Raw genomic sequence first — 26,759 nt, 5'->3', positions numbered from 1 at the left:
AAAAAAAATGTTGGTCTTGGTTTTAAGCAAACTTATATCATTTTAGGACTGGGGAATGGGGAGGGCGTATTAGAATCAATTCAGAAACCAAAATAATTCAGATATTATTTTCTTTTTCCAAGCACTTCTCCAAGTGTTTAAGAATGAGCTGGTTATTGCCATACATGAGACCAGAACCAAACATTTTGTTACTTGACACAAGTGCCTAGATCCATTGCGAGGTACATTCAACATGACCTACAGAATTAATTGGATTTACATACTTGATGGGTGGGACACTAAAGATACATGTGAAGTATGTAAAATCCCGTCTGAAGTAATCATGACCTTCCATGACTGAAGAACCAATCATTATTTATGCTATGGTAATTAGAAGCCACAGGAATACATTGTTGATTACATTTAATTTCATGGTTTTGTCATCCACAACATATACACAGACATTTTGACATAATTTCAAAATCTTGCTTAGAAAGTCATTAACAATTAACAAAGCTTTTATAGAATATTATTGTACAATTTGGAATTGTTAAGGGGGTACTACACCCATGTGGTAAATTTGTGACTATTTTCGCATTTTTCTCAAAAACTATTAACACACTGGTAACAAAAGTTATGTATATTATTGGGGCAAGGAATCCAATTACTACACTGAAATTTCAGTGACTCAAGACAAGCGGTTCAGTATATATGATACGAAGCAGGTACATCCTAGCGGTACCTTATTTCTTATCATAAATAACGAAACCACTTCACTTGGGTCACTGAAATTCCAGTGTAGTAATTGGATTCCTTGCCCCTATAATATACATAACTTTTGTTACCACTGTGTTAATAGTTTTGAGAAAAATGCAAAAATAGACACAAATTTATCGAGGGTGTAGTACCCCTTAAGTAAGTAACCCAGTGCGTGTACAATCCAATTTGAATAGAACAGATAATCCCTAATAAATTGCAATGTGACATTCTTACATTTTATATTATAATTAACACCTGTTAGCCAATTTGTTTTATTAAAGATTAAATGGGCAAAGCCTTGCTTTTCATGCAATTGCCACCTTCAAGTTGCTGCTTTCCAAAACTACATAATACTAAATAACTGGCAATAATTCTGCAAACATTAATTTCTTGCTCTTAGGTATTGTATAATTGTACTTATTTCCCTGTGCTGGACACATCATACACACCTGCTCTTTAAGATATGACAACTAAAATAAAATTCTTATCATTTCTGCTGCAAGCATTTCCATATGGCAGGCACTTGCAATGCCAGCGTCTTTAGGGTGTACTTTCTTATTTTTTCAGTTACTTCATTATCTCAAATATTATAATGTTGTCTTTGGTTATAATTTGTGTGGCTGACCTATGGGAGGGGAGAAATCCATCCTCATACATTATTATTATGCACGTTACTTTTCCTTGTAAAATGTTGTTTTAATAGAATGATGAAGTTTTTATTGTAATAAAATTACAAATAATTTTATGTTCTAAACTTTTATCGACGTTTTACTGTCTCCCAACCATCATCTTCTTGTTGTTGAGGTTCTTTCTTAGGGGGAGAGCCTCGTTTCTCACGAGGTGGTTCTCTCTCACGTGGTGGGCCATCCCTACCAGGCGGTGGGCCATCCCTACCAGGCGGTGGGCCATCCCTATCACGTGGTGGGCCGTCCCTATCACGTGGTGCTCTATCACGTGGTGGTCCGTCGCGATCACGTGGTGGTCCATCACGATCTCTCCGCCAGGCGCCTTGTTCACGTGGTGGGCCACGATCACGGCCAAAGTCGCGTCCACCTGCATCACGGTCACGTCCAATGTCACGATCTCTGCCACCACCACGATCCGTATCGCCAAAATCACGCCTAGGGCCTTCGTCACGCCGCCCATCGCCACGCTCCAATCATCTCTGTCTCGAGGTGGACCACTATCTCTAGGACCATCACGACGCCATTCCCGGTCACCCTGTGGGGGACCATCACGACGCCAATCACGCTCATCTCTTGGTGGACCACGTCCATCACGGTCACGAGGTGGTCCGTCACGGTCACGAGGGGGTCCATCTCTGCGCCATGAATCCTCATCTCGCCCACCACGTCCAAAGTCCCTGTCTCGACCGCCAAAGTCTCTCCTTCCCATGTCACGATCTCGTCCACCACGATCAAAGTCACGATCCCGTCCACCGCGGTCAAAATCGCGGTCACGTCCACCACGGTCAAAATCTCGGTCACGTCCACCGCGGTCAAAATCACGCCTTTGACCCCCGTCTCGTCTCCAATCATCCCTTGGTGGACCTCTATCACCAAAATCATTCCTCCGCATATCCCTATCATCCCTTCGTATTTCCCTACCCTGATCTTCATCTAGACGTATATCTCGACTTGCTGGACGTCGGATGTTGCTACCTTCTTCGTCAAGACGTATATCACGGCTTGCGAATCGCCTGTCAGGCACTTCCCTACGGATTTCTCGTTCTGGTGGCCTTTCATCTTGTTCTGGTTGTTTTTCCTCCCTACGCATGGTCTTTTCTTCCTCCCCGCCTCTCTCCTCCTTTCTCCAAGCACCACCTCCTCTTTCTTCTTTTGGTTGTTCCCTTTCAGGAGTGCTTGCATCATTGTCAGGTTCATCTGTGCTTCTTCTCCAGCTGTCCTTACGCTTTTCCTCACGTTCACGCCACCCCCCTTCTCTGGCCCTGTTTGGTCGCCATGGCTCTACCCTTGGTCTGTGTCAATGAAAAATAAACAAAAGAGAATGTTCTCATTAATTTGTTCTTCTAACAAGAGAACAAATTAGCATCGCCTGAATTGAGCATTCACAGCAATGCATTATTTGCACCGAACAAGTGATTGCAAACCCCATACTGGCCCCAAAATAACAAGTTATCATTTTTGATGCTAATTCAGATACATGTTCCAAACACCGCAAAGAAAGAAATATGGCCTTTGTTGGACTTGAAATAAACTTTTGTTGATTTCAAATGATAATGTTCCAGTTTCGGGGTTTTTTTGCACGCAACCTGCACAAAACATTACGAATGAGATTTCCTGTCTTATGCAATATCAACATTCCTTGTTTAATGTCTTCTCTAAACGTTTGTGCTTTTTAAATGTAAAATGTCCATTCAAACTTTACCAAAAAAAATGTATATGTTCTTTTGAAGTAAACAAAGGAATAAGCATAACATTTTCTCCTTTTCAACTGCCTAGTTGGTGCAGTCGGTAAGGCGTCAGACTTATAATCAACAGAGGATAGAAGTAACAGATCACTGGTTCGAGTCCCATTGCAGCCATGGAACCTGTTTCTTGATTCATGACTGCATCTGATTCATGACATTTTGAGCAGCATCACTATAACCCTTAAAGATGGGTGACCTGATCAACAGCCTCATCCCCCCACAAATGGTGATTTTGGCATCAGAAGAAAGCTCATATTTTTCTCATAATCCCGTGCAGAGGATGTTTAAAGACATTCCCACAACCCAATGGGGTTTCTGACCTTGTATGTCTGGCTTTTGTACACATATGGTACAGTTGATCATGCCTTGCATTGGAATTGTGTGCAAATATCTGGTGTTTTCATCCTATTATTTAACATCGAGACTTAGGAATAAAATTAATGCAGTGGGGCAATATGAATGTTTCCTGTAAGAAAATCAAATATCAGTCCTAAGTCTCAACTATTAGCTCGTTGGCTGCAGTTTTAAAATGACCATTTTGTGTGTGTGGCAATGGGGACTTTGCCTTTAAAATTAGGTTATATTGATCAAATTTCCCAATCATAGTGCATTGTAGGAATGCCTTTAAGCCTCCTCTGATCCCGGTGAAATTGTAGGCATAAAATATATTCCATTTAGATGTTATGAACGAAAAAGTAATAGCTTCATCCCCAATTGTGATATACCACACATAACATTCTAATCTATGGGTCATTCTGAAAAACGTTTTTACTTCTAATTATCAAAACGGCTAGTGCAATTGACCTCAAAATTTGGCAATTGGATTATTTTGGTACAGGCCTCAATGTGAGGTACAAACACAATATGATAATATCTGCCACCTTCCTTAAGTGTTATTGTACTTTCAGGCAGGACTCATTTATGTTACAAGGTGAAATCTGAGAAAAAAATAATGAATATTACCAAAAAAATTAACATGTTTAATCTGTAGCAGGTCTAAAAAGTCAAATGCAAAATGCATTTAAAAAAAAAAAATTTTTATCCATGTCTTGAAATGAAAATCCTGCAATGGCAATTTACAGAGGGTTTAATTTCTCTGACACCCCACAAGACCCTGTTTCTTCATATCAAGAATATTTATGATCCCCTTTCAACCGCAGATTAAAAAGTACTTTAAAAAAAATCAAAATAGATATTTTCTAATTTGTAAGGAAAACATATAAACAGTACTGTTCTTTTCTTCTGTTAGTATTTATTTGCTCACTGAAACAAGATGTTTTGCTTCAGTGTTGACTGTTGAAGGCGCCAAGTCTTGGAATTTAACTTATTATATAAAAACAAAGTCTTCATTGCCTCGCAAATAAAAATATGAGTTTTAAAACTACGCCTCGTCCAATATTTTAAAACTCATAGCAAGACAAATTGGCGTAAAACATCCCATTTTATCATTATTATGTTTTGGATCCAATATTTTCACACACTTGGACTCATCAAAACATTAACTGTTCATATGTGACCAAAAACTTGAAAAAGCCTTGCATAATTGTTAACAGACACACTGACTGACGGACACACACACACAGACTGACACACACCCTGACTCGTGATGCCATAATGTCTTTTCCTTCGGACGACCTAAAAATTAAAATTTTGGTGAGAAAATGAACAAAATCAGAAAGTGGCATCTCTGATTTAAGTTCATTGATACAACTGTTTCAACAACAAACCATAAACAACATTTAGTTTTTCAATGATTTCTTACTTTTCATCAGGTGATCTTCTAGTTCCTTCGCTGCGTCCCCAATCTTCATTATCACGTTTTGGCGCTTCACCACGTCGCCAGTTATCACTATCTCCTGGTGGGCGGTCATCTCGTGAAGGTCTTCCCACACCTTCTCTCTCACGTATAAGGCGGTCCTCTATTTCTTTCATTCTACAAATTCAACATATAAAGAGGGAAAGACAGTGATCAGTTCTTGACCAACAACTGACTGTTAAGGGAATCCAAAATATAATCACAAACAAGTAGATTAGTAAAGAATGCAGTGCCTAAAATGTCATGTCTGCGCATATCTTGTAATCATCTTGACATTCTGTTCATGCTATGTTCAATGTTGTTGACTCATTCTAACATAATAATGGTAAATATATTCATGAATTACCTGTTGGGAAAATGTTAAATAATGCATCCACAACAAAATGTTTGTCTAACTTGTATAAGAATGAATGTATTAATGGCGTATGGATATGAGGTATGGACAAACCTACAATGAATTGTATTATATTGCACAGAATCAAATTAAATTTGCACTGATATGCCAGAAAAAGATAGTTCCTTTTATATTTTGTAATTTCTCACCTTGCAGCTTGCTTAGCTTCCTGTTCTTCCAGTTTCCTGAGTTTTCATTGTATTCAGCTTCTTCCTTCAAGCGAGCCTCATCGCGCACTGAAAATATAATGTACAACAATACAGTCAATTGTGCACAAGATATCAAAAAGAATTAAAAAATAATCTGCAATTATTTTTCATTACTGAGGTTTTGCGACCGGCGCAAAAACTCTGATTTTGGAGTTTTTGCGTATACTAAAAGTAATACTAAAAGTAATTAGCATGTTTAAACAATTATTATAACATTAGTTTTGATGCGCCAAATCCTCCAATATCGGAGGTTTTATGACCGGCGCTAAATACTCCGATTTTGGAGTTTTTAAGCGACGCTGTGGTGGTTTTTAACTATAATAATAGTCACTGTCGTCCATGTGCACAACCTCCAAAAACGGAGTTTCTGCGCACGTTATACGCAGAACCTCAGGCGCAGAAACTCCGGAAATGGAGTAACTACATACATGCACATTTTGCACTTTTATCAAAGCTCACAGGAGAATGCGACAGTTCTTGTTTTTCTACCTCACATTACGTGAACATCGGGTAAATCCACAGCCCCTTGACAAGTTAGAGCAAAATCGATTCATGACTTGATATTTAAATCGGGGAAAAGAACTTGAAAAAACCCACATTTTATCAGCTAAAACGGAGCCATCTGACCACTTGAAATTAGTGTTTCCATACGATGCGCCACGCATGCAGAGAAGCGGCGCGTATGCGTAGTGTATCTGTGTGTTAACAAATTGCGCGACTATGCAGCGCGTGTACCCCGCTGGTACAACAAAGATTTTCTCTCTTCCAAAATTCCGAACACGAGTGAAATAGTGAAATAAAATCCATAAAATAGTGCAGTTAGAGTTTACAAATCTGGATTTTAACTCCTAGAGTACACAGCCACCTTAATGTGTTGAAGCATTTGAAGACCTTCAATTCCACATTTTTTATACAAACTTGTATAATACTTTTGCAGTGTTAGTACCTCTCACTCAATACTACCATCTGTTGGCCGAATTTTTGGGCTAATGGTTATAATCAAAACAAAATGACTTGATTTCTATCTTTGTGCAAATTGTACAGTGGTTGGATTGATAAGCTGTTTACTCTTACATCGTTTGGCCTCTTCATCCTTGCGGATCTGTTCTGCTTCTTCCTTCTCCTCAATCCATTTCTGACGGCGTTCCTCTTTGCGTCTGGCCTTGCGTTCTGCCATACGTTGAGTACGTGCTTCATGCACCTTGTCTTGATACTCTGCCAGGGATGCCTGTGAGGGGGCCATAATCATTTCATTACAAATTCAGCAGATTGAGTCCAGGAATGCCCAAGGCTAAGAAACTTTCTTGACTTTTTAAAAGAAATATATCCAGCATATTTCACAAATAATAAACATATTATGTGTCTGTCTGTTATGTTAAGTGGCACTGTCTTCTTAAAATCATAAATTAGCAGAAAAATTGTCACTTCACTAGCAGCAGAGGGTGATTTTTCCAAGAAATTACCAAGTAGTGAAATAGCTATTCAAAAGAGATTGACATGGCTATTCTATTATGAGTAAACACAAACTTATCCCCTTCCATACAGGTATTTGCTAGCTTGCATGGTGCCTACTCTGCTGTCAGTCATTGACATTTATACATCTTTTTTATTTCAATTTATAATGACTCACCTTGTAAATGTTCATACGTGACTGCTTAAGAGTATTAATAAACTCGTCCTTGTCTTTATTCATACGGACCAGGCGATCTCTTGTTTTCAGCGCAAGCTCACGCTCCTCCTTCAACTGCTCTATGCGCTCCTCCTCCATCTGATCCCACAGTTTCTTGTCTTCGATGGACTTTTGTTCATATTCTTTTTTCAGGTGTGGGATTTCTTCAATCCGCTTGGCACGGGCAAAGTGATCAACCTGTAAGTGAATGAAGTAACAAATCTTGTAGCTTACACACATCGGTAACAATTGATAGAATTTTATACTCCCTCCACTGGCTGATTGAATCAGGTCATGTGATGAAATATCAGCATCTCATTGGCTGATCATGCAAAGTCACATCATGTGACTCGCTTTTCTTTGCATTTTTTAGTAACTCGTACATTGTAGCTTAGACTAATGCAATCAATTGTCAACTGTCTGGGATTCTTGTTGCACTGCAACTGTGAGGTTGTGTCCAAATTGACTTTTTGACTGAGTTTATTATTTTTAGAACTTCAGAGAGGGATCCTGTCAACAGGCGCTGCTAGTCAGTCGCACTATGGAGCACAACCAGTCACATGAAAATATTTTCACGAGTCTGACACGTTACAAATTGTATGTTTTTCAGTAATCACTAAGAAGCATAACACAAGTACATGTGCAGTGTAGACAACTGATGGGTTTAGTCTAGAGTGTAGTTGCAAACATTAAAGTCGGTAGGCACTCTAGTTCAGCTTTAACAAAAACAACATCACCAAACAATATCAAAGATGTCTAGAAAATCAAAATCTCAATGAATGTATGTACCTTTTTCTCTTGTGATTTGAGACGGGCCTGAAGTTCTTTTTTCTCAGCCTCCAGTTGTTCCACATGTTTAGCCATGATTTCATCAGCATCCATCTTGGACAGTTCCTGCATAGACCAGCAAAAGCATACATGGTATTAATATATTGCACAAATTAATTGATTCAAATATTTTTCTATTTCTTTATAATGGATTTGAACTAGACTTAATTTTATCCAACATTTAAACTTGAGTATTCATTCTCTTACCTTGCACCAATTGACAAAATCTCAATCAACACAATAAGAAAGAAACTGAGAAGACTTGAACACTGAGAAACTTGTTGATGCATTTGTCACATCAATGATTGACAACTGCAATGGCAGTTTCAATGGATTCCCTCCTAGACAAACATATATCATAAGCACATACCACCTGCCAATCTGACAGGCATTCAAAGATCTCACTCTCAGATCCAATAATAATGTTGTTCACTACTTTGAGGTTTGTTAATAATGTTCTTGCGTATGTTACAGAAGTCTTGTGTTCTGCATAATATATACATCTGTAAAAGAAAATTTTGAAGCATTTTAGCTAAATGCGCAATATACAGGCTGTATCAAAATTATTGCTACCCATATTTATCAGAGGCCTGCTTCTCAATGGTAGAATTAATGAGCCAATTATTCTGACCCAAGAATGTACTGTATGGTGGGATATCAAAAGCTTAGAAAAATTAGATTCTCTTGATATGACTACAATTTATAGTTAACAACCTGTCATGATCACTGCAAATTGTTAGGTAGCAATCCTTTTGATACAGCCTGTATAGTTGTTGTTTTCTTTTTATTTGTTTCTAAATTCTCATCCACTGACCTCTTCCTTGAGTTTCTGGAAAACCTTCTGTCCAATGGCAGATTGCTTGAGAGTTTTGATACGTTCTTGAGCATGACGCTTCTGTATTTCTTCAATCTCCTCCTGTTGCTTTTTCCGAGCACGCTCCAGAGCCTCACGCTCCAGACGTTGCTGCTCTGCTTCACGCTGGGAGCGCTGCTGATGCTCAATATGGTCTTGTTCAGCTTTTTCCTGCATAAAGCAAAGCAAATACAACTTGATAATACTGTCATACTTACTTCTGTCATTACTACATAACATATTTCATGAACAACAGTACTGAAACAGAATATTTGATACACTTGTCAACTTGAATACTGCAGGATTATTATAGTGAAGGGCAGGCATTTCTTTTTTTGGTTTACTGTACGAACATTTAGCACTTAAATTGCCTAACCCTTGCTATGCTTTTTATGTGTTTTTATGTATACTTGAATTTTTTATTGCCTAGTGATATAAAGGTAATTTGAACTGCCAATTTGAACTACCAATTAAATTTTGGTTTGTTAATATTTCATACAATTTTGGAATAAATACACATTATTTACCCCTTGACACCGGCTTATTTAGCTGTATTTGTGCTCAAAAGGGTATTGTGATTCATGACATTTCTTGTTCACCATTTTGACCACTAGCTTCCTGAATAAATACCACACTCACTGCAATGGGTTTTCCTAACTTTATTTGAATTGGTCTATTGGGCATTCATAACTTCATGAATATGTGATGCAAGAGGCCCAATCAAACTTATTTATTTGCAAAAACATAAACCTGATGCATGATTATCATACCTGCCAACATTGAAAACATGGAGTATGATGAAGCGCTTTGTAATTGGTTTTTTAAAAATATATGATAACAACATGCAGATGGAATTAAACAAATTGAAAGTGATGGTTATGAATGAGGTTAATGAATCCACTTTTTTTTGTATTGTGAAAACTCTAAACATTTTATTTGGACCTCGGAATATCCTTCATCGGTTCCATAAGCAAAACTTTTTTCAAAACAACTGATGCGCAGTCATTAACCACTAAATGATGCTGGCTTATCGCAGTAATCAACTTACCCTCTGTACGCTGATAGTCTCAAGTTTCTCTTTTCTGTCCTCAATGATATGACGTCGTTGCAAGATGCGCTCATGCTCCTTGTGCTGGGTACGGCGATAACTCTGTATAATCAGCTGTTTCTCGTTCAAACGCTCCTCCTGAAAATCAAATTGTTGGCAAACAAGTTGGATAATGGACATTTTGTACATCTGACATTTCAAGTCTGTTTTATTTGTCAAATCAGTTGTTGATGCAGTACTCCAAGTGTAGAGGTGCACATGGTGCTGGACTGCTGTTTATACAAATCTTCCCTCTGAAGTAAAGTTTTGTTTGATTCTGTATCCTACTGTTTTTCTAAGGGCTTGTGATGTTGCAGCAGCAGCTTTTAGTGATGATCAGCAAGTCTACACAATTTTTCTTCACACTTGGGTATAATAGAAACTGAAGTTGACAAGAAATTCTGCACTTACTTTCATATGTAGAGGCTGGATAAGTTTGACGGCTCTATGCAAAACATTGGACATAAAGCTGAGCTGATTACGAATCTGATCAGATGGCATATCTTGGATGCGTGGACCTTCCTCTTGTTGTTCATCTTTCTGAGACACAGTCAGAGGACTTCCAAATACCAATGTCTGGGTGGAATGATCTAGTCTCACCTGAGAGAGAGAGAGAGAGAGAGAGAGAGAGGGGAGGGGGAGCAGCAAATGAGTACATTTCAACAAAGACCAATGCTTACACATTATGCATTCTAGGGTTACTTGTGCTGAATGGTCAGCCTTGAACAAAACCATACCACTTTATATTTTTATAATTCAATGATAGTATTCCATTTGGGCAGACTGAAACATAGCTGAATCCTAATCCCTTTGTTTGACCTGCCCTAGAATAAACATTTTAGTGTTGTATCACTTTAAGAACAAAAGGACACCAAATGACACAATGGTCTGTTATTTGAGAAAGACAATTTAAGACATACTATACTTTATATTGAGATTATAATCAATACTAAGTTACAAGAATAATTTGTAAACACTTTCAACATTGTTGTCATTTAATAATAAACACTTATCTCATTCCCCACTTCTTAATGACAAATCATTTGCGGCATAGCCTTAATCCTTACCTGCACAGCTCCATTACGAGCAGCATCAACAACCATCCTCTCCAAGTAAAATGGAGTCACAAATGGCACTAGCTTGTTGAGACGAGAAAATTGGATGGACTCGTACACTTGGGATACCTGTGAAAATGACAATAATATTGATAGTTTGATGGTAAGCTGTCTACATTATGGATTTCTCTGATGATGTTATTCTTCAGCTGACATACAAACTCTTAACAGCTGACATAGAAATAAAGAAGAACTTAGAAAGACCTTAGAAGAACACAGGAAGAACTCTTAACAGCTGACATAGGAAGAATTCTTTACAGCTGACATAGAAAGAATTCTTAACGGCTGATATACGAAGAACTCTTAATAGCTGACATAGGAAATCTTAACAGTCGACATACGAAGAACTCTTAATAGCTGACATAGGAAATCTTAACAGTCGACATAGGAAGAACTCTTTATAGCTGACATAGGAAATCTTAACAGTCGACATAGGAAGAACTCTTTATAGCTGACATAGGAAATCTTAACAGTCGACATAGGAAGAACTCTTTATAGCTGACATAGGAAATCTTAACAGTCGACATAGGAAGAACTCTTAATAGCTGACATAGGAAATCTTAACAGTCGACATACGAAGAACTCTTAATAGCTGACATAGGAAATCTTAACAGTCGACATAGGAAGAACTCTTAATAGCTGACATAGGAAATCTTAACAGTCGACATAGGAAGAACTCTTTATAGCTGACATAGGAAATCTTAACAGTCGACATAGGAAGAACTCTTTATAGCTGACATAGGAAATCTTAACAGTCGACATAGGAAGAACTCTTAATAGCTGACATAGGAAATCTTAACAGTCGACATACGAAGAACTCTTAATAGCTGACAGGAAATCTTAACAGTCGACATAGGAAGAACTCTTAATAGCTGACATAGGAAATCTTAACAGTCGACATAGGAAGAACTCTTTATAGCTGACATAGGAAATCTTAACAGTCGACATAGGAAGAACTCTTTATAGCTGACATAGGAAATCTTAACAGTCGACATAGGAAGAACTCTTTATAGCTGACATAGGAAATCTTAACAGTCGACATAGGAAGAACTCTTTATAGCTGACATAGGAAATCTTAACAGTCGACATAGGAAGAACTCTTTATAGCTGACATAGGAAATCTTAACAGTCGACATAGGAAGAACTCTTAATAGCTGACATAGGAAATCTTAACAGTCGACATAGGAAGAACTCTTTATAGCTGACATAGGAAATCTTAACAGTCGACATAGGAAGAACTCTTTATAGCTGACATAGGAAATCTTAACAGTCGACATAGGAAGAACTCTTTATAGCTGACATAGGAAATCTTAACAGTCGACATAGGAAGAACTCTTAATAGCTGACATAGGAAATCTTAACAGTCGACATAGGAAGAACTCTATAGCTGACATAGGAAATCTTAACAGTCGACATAGGAAGAACTCTTAATAGCTGACATAGGAAATCTTAACAGTCGACATAGGAAGAACTCTTTATAGCTGATATAGGAAATCTTAACAGTCGACATACGAAGAACTCTTAATAGCTGACATAGGAAATCTTAACAGTCGACATAGGAAGAACTCTTAATAGCTGACATAGGAAATCTTAACAGTCGACATAGGAAGAACTCTTTATAGCTGACATAGGAAATCTTAACAGTCGACATAGGAAGAACTCTTTATAGCTGACATAGGAAATCTTAACAGTCGACATAGGAAGAACTCTTTATAGCTGACATAGGAAATCTTAACAGTCGACATAGGAAGAACTCTTTATAGCTGACATAGGAAGAACTCTTCTCTTTAACCCCAAAGGTCAACAACTTAGGTTTATATGACAATATGTGTGTAACAAATGGGACCACCTCCTAGAGGATTCAAAATGTTGACATACTTTGCTACCACTGAAATGAAGTCAAAGTGTAAATATGTTTTACTATTCACATACACCTTCTTTACCCTCTTTATAGCAGGATATTTTAGCGGTATTAATGTTGTAATATTATCTGTTCATAGCAGTTTTGCAGTTTCTTTTATTCCGTTAGTTGCAATTATCTTCATAGCTTTGTGGTCCTGAAACTGCAAAAAGTGCGGAAATAAACACCTTACAAATACAGTGATGGTATTGATATAATTCCATCTAAAACTGTTGGCTTTATTAAGATTAAGAAATCTGCTTGCATTTGTAAGGGAACTCTCACCTGTTTGAGCAGACGCATGACTGTGTTACTCTGCAGTGCTGGTACATACTGCAATAGTTCCGGTTCCTCAGTCTCGTTCAGGAAATCCAGCACAGTGGTGATGCGCTCACATAGATGAAGAGGGTGAAACTCAACTTCCAGCCAAGTGTACAGATCTTTCACTTGGGGTATAGCGTAAGGAATCACATTGTACTTGACCTGAAACATAAACACACAACCGATAATATGCATTTTAGATTTTTTCAGTGGATCCAGATATTCCATAGATCATCAAATGCAACTTGCAGCTAAGATGAACATATACCCTTAACACCTAAATATATAAACCATCATAGCCAGTATCAGCTTCCCAAGTTTTATACAGGTAAATACACAGACACAGTAATCAGCAATTAGTTCAAAATAGCTGAACTTTTGGCACAGCAAACTGAGGATACTGTCACATACTGACCACCTCAGGGACTCGAGCAGTGCCGAGACTTGAACTATTATGTACTAATGCACTGAATATGACAGACTACATGGTAATGGAATTTTAGCTTTCTACCATGTGACCAGATGGTGGATCCACTGGGTGACTAAAAACACTCACTGAATTGACAAGCTACTGGCTTTGCCAAGTACAATGACAGTGTGCACAAAGCAATTTTGCAATCATTTATACGTTACCAAAAACTTACCAAATCTTTGACAAGTTGTACCCTATTGGATGGAGCTTGCAGACCCAGCAGGTTGGCCAGCTTGCGTTGGTTTTCCAGAGTGGTATTGCCCATGTCAAGCATGTCTCCTATGTCATTACGTGGGGGACTGATTGGAATAGACAAGGTAGCTAAAAGAACTCGAGATGCCATTCTGTAGGATTAACACAAGCAGCAAATCAAAAGATTTAGGCTATGCATACAGTACCTAGTCGTATTGTATAAAACAAAGCATGATGTCACCACAGTGGTTCATATGACCTTGCACCAACCAGGCATGAGAATGATCATCCACAAAAAAACCTTAAAAGTTTGAAAAAGCCTGAAAAGGTGTGTGAAATTAGGCTAAAAAGGCCAAAACGTCTGGAAATTGAAAGAAAGTCACGGAAATTTGGACCAAAAAAAAAGCCTGAAAATTCTCATGCCTGACCAACCGGTCAGGAAAACACTATGTATGTAACATATATTTTGGTGTTTTTTTAATCGTGCAAGGCTATTATTCAAGTTTAAAATTCAAGTTGTTGCCAAAAATATTTATCTTATCAAAATTTTAATAATACTGCATTCTTTTCTATCCAGTTTTTGCACAGAGGTCATATGGTTCATATGACTTTCTTACACTTTGTCGCTGGGTGGGTTTTACCTCATGTAATTCTGATGTTCACATGCAAAAACAAGTGGCCCCAGTTCCATAAATTTCACATGCAATTTTGATCAAATTCTTTGTATGTATGGCAACTTGAAATTCAAATAAAGTTAACTTGAAGAAAATGACCCAACACACCTGATACTTCCCATTTTAAAGTACATTGTCTGTACATGACCAAATAACCACAGCTATTTTCTATCCAAACCCTGTCAATTTTCAACAGTGTTTGCCTCTCACACAAAATGACAAAATTCCTTGGGCAGGAAAAATCTTGTGTCATTGGTCCCTAAAAATGCAAAACCCTGTATGTGATCCCTTGGCAGTTTGGTTTTAAACATTGTGTGTTCAAGGTCATAAGTACATAGGAAGTTTGTTTTTCCTGCTCAACAACGAAATAAGGTTTAGGTAAGTAGGGCCCACTTGTTACAGTATTTTGCATTATTTTTTATAGCATCTTGCAATCCTCATTAATAATAAAATACTGTATGTTCTACATACAGAAAATGTCAAAAGGTGCAGATACAATATCTCAATTAGTCAGTTTCTACAAACAGAACTTTGAATACAACAATGTTTGAAGGCCTGTTATTAAAGCAGGATGATTTTGTGGGACAGTATTAAAGCCAATGTTTGCCATAAAAGAGCTGCCAGGATTGGGCATTACCTCTGGATTTCATCTTGGGGCATATTCTTCCTTTGTTCTCTTGACAGCTGCAGTAGACGATGCAGAGCACACGCATGGAACAGACCGTTGCCAGACTTCCAGAAAACAAGCCCAAGTTTCTGGTAATAGTTAGCCATCATCTGAGGTTTAGGTGATTTCTTGGAAATTCCCATCAAGCTGTGGATGTCTTCTACAGCCTTGTAGGCTTCCTGCAATATCAACATTTAAAAAATGCATGACCTCCAGCTCAACAAGTTTGTTCAATTTGTGAATGCCAATCCAGTATCCTTACACTAAACATGTGTCAACAACTGTCTTCTGCTGTAAGAGGGGCTTCACCTGCCAACATACAAACCCTACAACTCTACAGGGTGATTGGTCCATACACAAGGTGACTCAGTAGGTATTTACATATCACCACCAATCTTGCCTATATGTGCAAATACTTATTATTACTTATCTCTAACTGGAACAATACACTGTCCAAGTGTAGTTTCTTAATTTAAATAGTGTAGGGTAGCGTTATAGTCAGCGATTGTTATTATAATGTAGATATTCTAAAAATCTACAAATTTTCATGTCTACAATTTTATGCATGAAATTTTGCAGAGACACGATCGCATTAACATTCATTTGATCGCTTGCAGTAGCCACTGTAGTTGTTCCAGGAAGTAAAATTCCTCGAGTTAATGTAGTTTTGTTAATAGGTGGTGCACAAACATATGTCCCAGACGGGTCTTTCTGGGCAAAATTTGATTGTTTTAAAAAATCAGAAGAATAGCGATACTTGTGATATGTTGTTTTCCAACCATCAAAATGTTTGAATAATCAAATAATGGTCTAAGCCTTATAGTGAGGCTGGTAAACTGTCTTACCTGCCACAGTTCCATACTAATGGCTGTGTCCAGCTGAAACAAGCGGGTGTCTAGATGCATCTGCTGGCTCTCTGGGTTGTTGAGATTGATGGCCGTTGTCTGATTCTGATGCTTTTGAATTAGACCAAGATGGTTTCTCAACTGGGTGAATGGAAACAAAAGAGGAAATCATTTTACAAATCAGTACATGGAATAGGAAAACACTTGTCGCTTCAGTTAGCTTCATTCAATTCATTTTGTTGTGTTTCTTTCTGTTTTTCTTGTACAGCGCTTTAACTTAATCATTTTAAAGGCACTTTAAAATGTCCACCAAGTATGTCCACTGCATCTAAATGTTTGAATGTTCTGCACAGCAAACACATACCCAAACTCACACAGACAGAAAAACAAGGACCACAATGAGGCCATAACTTTTACCCTATATATATCTAACCAAGGACACACACATCCGTTTTAAATCGCCACACCGTGAACATATTTGAAACAAAGCTCCATGCACTATCCAACTGCGGCCCTACCTATACTCCTCAGCCCCTGGACCTTCACTCATCATAGGTATTTTTATGTTATTTGCAATTTTTTGAATGTAGTCATTTCAGTGAGGATGTCCACAGCGGTTGTGTGTCCATGTTTTCCTCTATTTATTCCACTATACATGGATACAACACACAGACACACAAAGGATTGCTAAGTGGTCCTTCCAACTATGATGGTGACCCACATTTAAAGGCCGATGTCCCCCAAAAAAGGAAAAGAAAGAAAGAGATTAACTACATGTACACCAAAGTACAGGAGAAATGTTTATATATAAGGCCATTAATCACTTACATTATCACAAAGCTTGCGAAATTCGGTCTTCCTTTGATACTTCTGACAGAATCGAAATGCTGGAATAAAAAGAAATGTTGAGTAATATAGTCAAACAGGCCTGCAGACTTCTTTGGCATGTCAAATCCTGTAACATTCTAGTTTACATAGAATGACATTTTAATAACATGTTATATATTTTACTCCATATTGAGGGATCAGGAAGAGCAGTGGTTCAGGTACTCATCTTTGGTGCAAGAGGTTTGCGGGTTAAATCCCACTGGCCACGTTAACTTGATGAGATAATGTCACCAATCATGTTTAATATCGGTGTCACTTCCAAGTAAAACAATTGTCATATATTATATCATTTGCATATTTTCAGTCTAATATGAACTACATTCACCTCCCACATCATTATTTTGATAACATAATTTTAATTCTTCAATTCAATTATAACCCTCATAGGCTTACCATCTTGGGCAATGTCTTGGTACAGCTTCTCTACTCTGTTGTTGTTACGTAGCAGATCCAGACACTGACGATATGACTCCCACAGGAATTTGACCCAGGGGATAAGTACAACACGGTCAGTACGAGCCTGCACATCTTCACCGCTCACTGCACTCAACAGAATACTGTAGCAAAAAATGATCATTTCACAAACACAAAGAGTCAGAAATTCGCAACCAAGTGCAAGAATCCTTTTGGATTCTCCCAGTGGAATTTTGCAAGAATCCATGGATTCTCGCCATATAACTTTGTATGATAAACTGAAATATTTACGAGAATCCATTTAGATTCTTGCAATTTTGTTGATTTGAGAATCTTTGCGAGAATGGATTCTCGCCAGGCCGCGACAAATTTTATTTTTTAGCTTGCCCGATCGGGCAGGCAGTATTCAAAAATTGGTTGCCCGAAATTGCCCGAAATTAACCCATATTCCCGGCAACAATTGTCAACCAAGTTACATACCATACTCATCATGCAGTGCAGTGCATAGTACCGTAAGTGTGCCGAATTTGGCAGTTTCATTCTTACGGAAATCCGATATTTTTCTCAGTAAAGTTGATAAATAAATGAGTATTCATGAAAATGCACTATAAAAAATAAACATTTTATTCACTTATTTCACTAACTGTTTGTTTCTAATGTGTATTTTATGTGAAATTTTGTCAGTAAAGTCACAGCAATTTACGTATTTCGCCAACCACTAATACATCTCAATCTCACTCATATGCAAATACATGGCCATGCAAATTCATTGACGTCATGATATTTGCACGAAACAGGTTCTATAATTGGCCAAACTTCTAATACGTCACGTAATGCCATGATGTTCATTAGCATATATATGTTTGCAAGTCTGGTGTGGGATACGAGTGGCTAGCGAAATTTGAGTTCCGTGTCAAGAAGTTTTCTACTTTGTTTTGACTGTTTTTTTACTTCTGTGAACACGCCAAGTTGGACAGAAATATTCTATTTTAAATCATCAAGCTTTAAGGGATCTAAAATGAGCGTTTATTATGCGTTTACATTATTTTTTTTTTGTGGGACATGAGAGCACCTCAGACCTATCGAATTGCATTCTGAATCTGAAATGTCTTTCTGATATCAAATAATTTTCATTTTTTGAAAATCACAATATAATACAAATTTTATGACAAATTATAAAAATTTGATATTTTGCAAATTTTTGATATATAACAGTCCTCGAAGTAAATTATATAAATCTATTGACATATTCTTAAAGTGTATGTAGCAGGGAGGAAAAGTCGACGGTCAATTGAAAATTTTGACCTTTCATATTGAAGATATGGATTTTTTTCCCAAAAAGACCTAATTTTTGTTGGTGTTTTGGGAAAAAAAATCCATATCTTCAATACGAAAGGTCAAAATTTTCAATTGATCGTCGGCTTTTCATCCCACCTACATACACTTTAAGTATAAATCATCAGATTTATAAAGTTTACTTCAAGTACTGTTAAATATCAAAAATATCAATTTTAATGATTTGCCATAAAATGTGTATTAAATTGCGAATTTCAAAAAATCAAAATTATTTGATATCAGAATGACATTCTACGTATTCAGAATGCAATTCGATATGTCTGATGTGCTCTAATGTCCCACAATAAATACTGTCCAAACGTTCATACCCCAGCCCTTAATTGGTTTAAATTCAGACTTGCCCGATCGGGCACAGCTCTTCAGAGTTTTAATTGCCCGACAAAAATGTGATTGCCCCGGCTATCGGACAGGCGATTTGTCGCGGCCTGATTCTCGCCAAATTTCTGACCCTGCATATACATTAACAACCACCTCATTTTCAAAACACAAAATTGTCAAGGTCTTGAGTTAGAGGTTAATAACTGCGCATCGGTTATTTGGAGGCATTGTGAAAAATCTAAACATTTTGCCTTTGAACCGAGGAATATCCCGAGGGCGCAGCCCGAGGATATTCCGAGGTCCAAAGCAAAATGTTTAGATTTTTCACAATGCCCATATAACCGATGCAAAGTTATTAACCTCATTCATAACTTTCGTCACTTTCATCTTTTAACTTTAAAAATAACACAATTTTTTCCTCAAAAGTTTGTAAAATAAACAATTTTACATCCTCCCTTTCCACAAATCGATCAGGCTAAAACAAAACGACCAATAACAAAAGTGCGTATCAGAATCTGTGCAAATATGGTAGCGCCGCAATCCAAATACGACAGCCAGCGCCAGCAAGCAGTTCGTTGGATTTATCACGGGCGCACGCAGAAGTCAATTGTGTGCGACATTGGAACAACTACGCATTTTGCGGTCAATTGTGAGATATTAATGACCTCGATTTGCGTTCGCGTTTTCACAAATTAAATAAAATATGATTGGATCGCACGCATCGCGTTTATTAATGAGGTTATGAATTAGTGTTAACAGGAATTTGTGATATCAGGTCCCCGGGATCAGGTCATTATAATGTATTTAAAGGTATATAATGCTTGGGACTTAAAAACCATTGTCATCAGTTAAAAGTTGTATTTTACAACATATTCTTTGTGCAAAGTTTTCACAGTAGATGATTTTTTGGATGGCTACTATATTCCAAATATTTGATAACATACATCTAGTGCCTTTTGATTATCACATTTGCACCATGTGATTTATCGATCCTCTTCAGCTTTTGAAATATCTTTGTAAACAGGTCTTTCAATTGGCCCTAGATGAACTTATAGATCTTTAAATTTCAGTTCCTATTGAAAGAAATCACTTACTCTTCTGGAGTATCTAGATTATCCAAGTCATCGATATCCAGAACAGATTGCTCTGACAACTTGAGAGCTTCCTCAGTCTTCTCTTCTGCAAGCTGTAGGTATCTGCGAACTACATCTTCCAAGGAACGGACATTAACCTAATAGAAAGACAACAATGGTGGGAAAGTAGAAATTCAAGACAAATATTGAGGGTGTTAAGTTTACAATTAGTGTTCAATGTTACCCCATGTGGTAATGCTCATGACATCCCAAACAATGAAACAATGGCCCTTTAATATTGAATTTAGAATAACTCACTTGTTGACAGATGTTCTTATACTGGTAGAGTCCTTCCTTGGCAGTGTGACTTTTATGTAGTTCCACACACAGCTCCAAGTACTTCTCCATAATGGGTTCGTGGATCTTCTGCCATGTCCGATGCTTCTTACTCTTGATGACATCGTATAATGCATCCAGGGCAGGTTGCTTCTTACCAACATCAATGAACTCTACAATTAAGAAATATACACAGGGTCAGATTAAATAATCTTACTGACAGAAGATGCAAATGTATGCACTTTGCTTGAACTTGAGAAATGCTCTCAGCGTATTCCTTGCAATGTCAAGCACCTATGTGCAACAAGTAGTAGGCTGTGAGTGGACCTATGCCCAGCGAGGTCACGTCCACACTCGGTGTGACGTGCCCTGAACTCCCAATAACTTTCGTAAGCGACAGACAAATTGCAAACTTACAAACTTCAATATGCACTTCAAATACAGCAGACCAGCTGTTAATTATTACCGATCCTGTAGAATAACTTACATAATCTTCAATTTCATGGAATCCGTTGCTCAGAATTGCAAATGTCATTTTTATCTGTCAAATCCGCTGTGTATGTGCTCAGAGATTTTATGATATGCTCCATAAATCACAGGTGTGAAACTGACTTTATACCACTCGCTCGCTTTTAAAGCTAGCAGAAAAGCGAAGCCTCCGGCTACCTCGTGGCATGACGTCATCATGGACGTGTACAAAATTTCCGATGGGCGCCTTATCTATTTGTAACCCGTTTTGTGATTGGTTGCAAACACCATTCATCGCAATCGTAAGCCAATCAATGAAGGCGACGGCCTTTTACGATATGAATTAATGTGACCCGCCAGGAAAGTACGTCTAACCTGATTGGTTTACAAAAATAATTGGATATTTGCTAAGCCAGTCAGCGTGCTCGATGCTTAACAACCTGGTCGTAGAGGGTTTTTTTTTTTTAATAGGCGAATTCACATGGTGATCCAGCGATCGAGTATAAATTCAGCATGACTTCTGCTTTAACAGGTGCAATAACAATACGTGGACGCAATAACAATACGTGGACACAATCAGTGACATTTACACAATGCAATAATGAATTATTTATGACATGCATGGGCTGGATTTTACGATCGAGGTAAGGTTTTCGGCCTGTCCCTGCGTGAATATCGTTACTTTTCAGCATCAAAGATACTTGCGATGACCAGTTTTTTGCGGACACTTTGATAACAGGTAACTTTTATAGGTCATAGGGTAGAAACGATAGTTGTACAATTGTACGAAAATATACATTTTGTTATACCGTAGGCCTAATATGTTTACAAAAATATATTGGTCCGTACGTTGTGCATGTATTCAGTTGTTCGACGTATAGCTGTGACCATCCTAGACTGGCCCCCAGTCTCGGTTCGGTTCCATCTCTGGATAATGTAACAATAAATAATTACATAATGCCCTATGAAAAAAATGCCAAAGTCCTGTAACCCCCCTTCATCCACAAATCGACGCCACTAATTACACCCACCACATCCATGCATCAATATACATAAGCAAAATGTAGAAATATACTCGTATTATAAGTGAACGCGAAAGTCCATTGAGCGCTGATTCCGAGACTGGTCCAATCTGTTAGAGATCTCCCTTCCAAATATTCGTTCAACGAAGCACGTTGTTTCCGATGTCAATTACGAAAGCCCCGCCCCAGTTTGAATTCAAATATGGTAGCACAAAGCTATGCCGCGGGATATGACGAAGATCGGATGGGACACTTGTCAACAACTGAGAGGTATTGAGCTCAAGTGGCACGCGCTGATAGACCCATGGTACGCGCAATAATAAAAAAGGCAACCACTCGAGTCGGACTTAGGCCTATTGTCCATATTATGTATATTATCGCGTGCGGTTTGCAAATGTTTGCACATTATTTAGCTAGGGTAGCCTTTTCAAATATCCCCGCGCTGCCAAGCTGCGTTGATTGGTCGGATACAATATCGTTGTTTTAGTCGCTTACACAAACGTTAATGTATAGTGAAAACATGGACGTGATATATAGAAAGATTGCGTGACTCCAAATCCGTAAAAGTGAACTCCCAGCATTTTGTGGGAGCTGAAAGGCAAATTGCTTACAGACTGGGAGGGTCCATGTATTGGGATGATTTTTAATGCTATGTAATCTACATTACCAGTCGTTCTCCATGGACCCAAGGGAGGGTCTATGACCATCCACATGAAATACCAACATATTGTTTTTTGGTTTTTTTTTACAACAAATTACTTTTTTGGGCCAAACTTTTTTGAGAAGTCCTGTATACATATAAATCCACCAAAAACCACAAATCCTGGTGGGAGTTTGATAAGAGGGGAATGGTCCATTTGATTTGTTTACTTGTAAATAAATCAAGTAAATAAATTAAGGGGGTACTATTTTTGCATTTTTCTCAAAAATGATAGCATATTGGTGACAAGTGAGATATGTATATTAGGCTAATGAAACTTGATGTTGAGTTTAGCGTCCCATTTTTTCCAGCTCATAATGAGGCAACTATTTCATTATTCATTATTCATTATTTTCCAGATTTCATTATATTCATAATAAACGGCATTTTTCTCAATACAATCCTTATGCGCTTCTGTTCATTCTATTTGGGTATCTTGGGTCCCAATATAATGTCAGTAACACATATAACATTCATAAAAATATATCTTGCTTTTTGTTTTTCCAAACTTTAAATCCAGTCTCCGATTTCCACTGACCTCTCCGTATACATTTGAGGATGGAGGGAAATGGGGGGTGACTCATTTATATAATAATAACAAAATCATGCAGATCATTATGAAATAATTATTATCGTCACCAATTTGTTAAAAATATACATGCTTTCAATAGTATCTTCTAGTTAAATTATTTATAACATAAATCCATCTGGTCAACATAGGCATAGATCCTGGGGATGGGGGGATAAATCCCCAATATTCTGCTAGGGGATGGTCCATACAATCATCCCCCAATGTTGAAGCCTGTATGTGAGTTTCTGACTGAAATTAACCTCATATTTGGCCATTTTAACCTAAAAACCTTTATTCCACTTTTGTACAGTGTTCGATTTAACTGGATTCGCATCGCAAAATGCGAGTCATTTTCTACAAACTGCTACTCAACTACACAGACCAGTAGTAAAAAAATGCGATCCAAAAAAATCGGGGAAAATGCCTACTTGCGACCGTGAACCACGCTGATATACCATCATTTGCAAGTTACCATTTGTCGAAGTCAAAAATGTCTCCATAAATTCCATTTCCAAGAAAATCATCCACAAAAATATGACCCAAAAGTCCCCAAATCGTGATGTTTACGCCATTAAACGAAATACAGTATCCTCCCTTATATGCAAATTTTATGCAAATGACATGTTGTGTTACATACTTCCATGTATTACCAGATAACAAAAACATGCATATTCATTTATGACATCATAGAAGTAGCAATGTTTATATGGGTGTATAGTTCAGTGGTGAGACGGAAATATCGTGTGTCCTTGGTGACAATCTTCCAAAACTACACAAGATTTTTAGGATTTCATAGATTCCTCACATTATTTTAATGCTTCAGCTAGTAAATAAGTGAGTTTCCTCTACTAAAAAATGTAGGACTTCTCTTGATTACTGAAGGAAAATTTGTGTTTAGAAAGGGCACATGATAATCAGCTTAGGAAGTTTAGGTGCCGAATTTTGAACCACATTCGGTCTGCAATTGCAATTGCATAACGTTGCCCGGGATGTTGCCTCTCTACTATGTTAACCGGCGCATTATATGGTAAAGTTTCACATCATCTAGTAAATTTCCTTCCAAATGACAAAATTACCCAGTAATATTAAGCTTAACAAATGTTACAGTTTTCCATGCATGGGTGTGGTATGTGTAAATTATTGTTGCAATTTCAAAACATCAGATCCATGGATGGGAAGGGCAATGTAACTAGAATAAGGTGGATTTTCCCAGAAGGTGAGGTCTTTCTCTTTTCCAATAGGGGCCTAAAGATGGTATCCATGCAGTGCTTGATTTTTGTCTATTTTTTTAAGCATTGAGTACCGGGATTGAGTAATCTGTGAGAAGACAAGAAAATACAAAAAAATCGATAAAATATGGTGGAAACAAACTGCTACTCAAAATGTTGGAATTGCTACTCAAATCTGAAAGTGAGTAGCAATTTTTGCTACACAAAAAAATAGATGAAAATCGAACACTGCTTTTGTACCATATTTCACCAATTTAGCTTCAATATGCCAAAAACATTTGCATGCTAAGAAAATTTTCCAACCCCATCCCCCTGCCCCCCCCCCCCCTCCATGTCAAAAAGAAATCTATGCCACTGCTGGTGAAAACATTTGGTCAGGTTCGGTTCAAATCTAGTCCACCCTGGTATCCCAAAGGTATAATTGAAATAATTGGATAGAGCAAGGGTCAAAGATTGGTATATTTTCAATGCTCAAATATTTAGATGAATTCTTCTAATAGTTTTTGAAGGCTTAAAGTACAAAAGAAGAGGTTTTAAAAATTTTCAGAACAAATTTTCTTGCTGGTTTAGTAGCAATTTTGCACAATAATGAATTATTTTCAGATTTTACATCTCAAACGCTGCACAAAATTCATAACGCTGGGCGGGGACGCTAAACTCAGAATCAAGTTTCAAGTGCCTTATAAGGGCAAGGACTACAACTACTGTACTGAAAATTCAGCAACTCAAAGCAAGTAGTTATTGATTTATTGATCAAATATTGGTTTCCCTCATTTTTGACTGTAGTGTAACTCACTGTTGTCTGACTGTGCTGAAATAAAACTTCCAGTGCAGTAGTTGTAGTCCTTGGCAAGTATATAGTTTATATTTATTTTATATTGATCAAATATTGGTTTTCCCTCATTTTTGACTGTAACTCCACAACTGTTGTCTGTGCTGAAATAAAATTTCCAGTGCAGTAGTTGTAGACCTTGCCCATATACATATCTTACTTGTCCCCAGTGCGCTATAATTTTTGAGAAAAATGCAAAAATAGGCACAAAATTGGGCAGGGACAGGTGTAGAGTAGTAGTACCCCCTAAACAAATTTGAACCTTTATTTCATAATTGAAAATAAACCTGTATTTTTTATTTGTAATTTACATATATATGAAGAGATTGCAAAATTTACATTAGCAACTCAAACAAACACGCTAGAATGTAAGCTAAGCAATCATGTCCATTCATTGGCAGCCATTGCATTGCAATTGCATGATGAATGATGCATGCTATGGATGGCAATGCAACCAATGCCAATGCGATGGTTCGGTCTTGGCATATGGGGTGTGATTTTACTTACCGTTTGCCCTTTTAAGAGCATTTTCTGGACGTTGAAAGTAATTCGGCATCTTGTTAGGTGTTTACTTTAGCTTTGTGTCATGCCTGATATTACAATTGAGAGATTATAGCGGAAAAAATCCGCTCCAAAATTGCGAAACGTTGTCCTTTTCGGAATACTTCCGCACATGCAGCCAAATGCTGGGAGTCAACACAGTCTTTGATAAGTTGGTGGTATTACTAACATAATCAATACAGATTTTTTTTTTCGCGGAAAAAGACTGTGAAACTCCTAATCGCGCCATGCTAGTTTCAGTCTCGTTGGCAAATTGTGCACGCTAGATATAATTTCGTCCGCGACTTGTGGTCCAGGATCAGGATGGGATTTTTTTTTCGCTCAGGTACACCTGAGTGAGTATATAGGCCTACATCCAGTTTAGACCTTGGAATTAAAGTAGACCTTTGAACATAAGTAGCTCCAAGTCAGGCTTCTTCTGCAAATGCTTTTGCTTTGTCTTCACTAGAAATATTTTATAGGATAATGCCTGGTAATGGAAATGCACTATAAAAATGCTAGCTATTTAAAAATTAACCTCACTCCCTATAACATACCGTAGTTCATAATATATATGCAGCAGTGAGATATCTATATAAGTAACTTGAGGTGGGCATAGAATATTAGCCTCATTTCCCATGAAATTATTTTTTAAACTGTGTTCTGTAGCCCAGTGGAGGGTGTTTTTTTTACCTGGGGACGATATTTCAATAATCAGGTGTTGACAGATTGATAGTGGTCTGGAAGTTCAAGTTAGTAAATTACATACTGCCCATGAACTTCTTAAATAGTTTAAATTTG

General features: G+C 37.5%; 1 protein-coding gene across 1 annotated transcript; it reads right to left on the bottom strand.

Annotated features, from left to right (window-relative positions):
• Positions 1–892: 892 nt before the first annotated feature.
• Positions 893–26,121, bottom strand: LOC140146196 (eukaryotic translation initiation factor 3 subunit A-like). Its single transcript, XM_072167982.1, is given in 20 exon segments — positions 893–2,716; positions 4,932–5,102; positions 5,529–5,571; positions 5,574–5,615; positions 6,663–6,816; positions 7,219–7,455; positions 8,047–8,151; positions 8,900–9,109; positions 9,987–10,124; positions 10,437–10,625; positions 11,093–11,209; positions 13,326–13,523; positions 14,006–14,177; positions 15,337–15,545; positions 16,212–16,352; positions 17,040–17,098; positions 17,493–17,656; positions 20,282–20,418; positions 20,579–20,769; positions 25,926–26,121. Coding segments are annotated over 20 exon segments (3,936 nt in total). The 5' UTR covers positions 25,975–26,121; the 3' UTR covers positions 893–1,506.
• Between the last annotated feature and the right edge of the window lie 638 nt (positions 26,122–26,759).

Source organism: Amphiura filiformis, chromosome 1, assembly GCF_039555335.1.
Source record: "Amphiura filiformis chromosome 1, Afil_fr2py, whole genome shotgun sequence".
Lineage (NCBI taxonomy): Eukaryota > Metazoa > Echinodermata > Ophiuroidea > Amphilepidida > Amphiuridae > Amphiura > Amphiura filiformis.
Note: the sequence above shows the minus strand (reverse complement) of the source record. Positions and strands in the feature narration are given on the sequence as shown.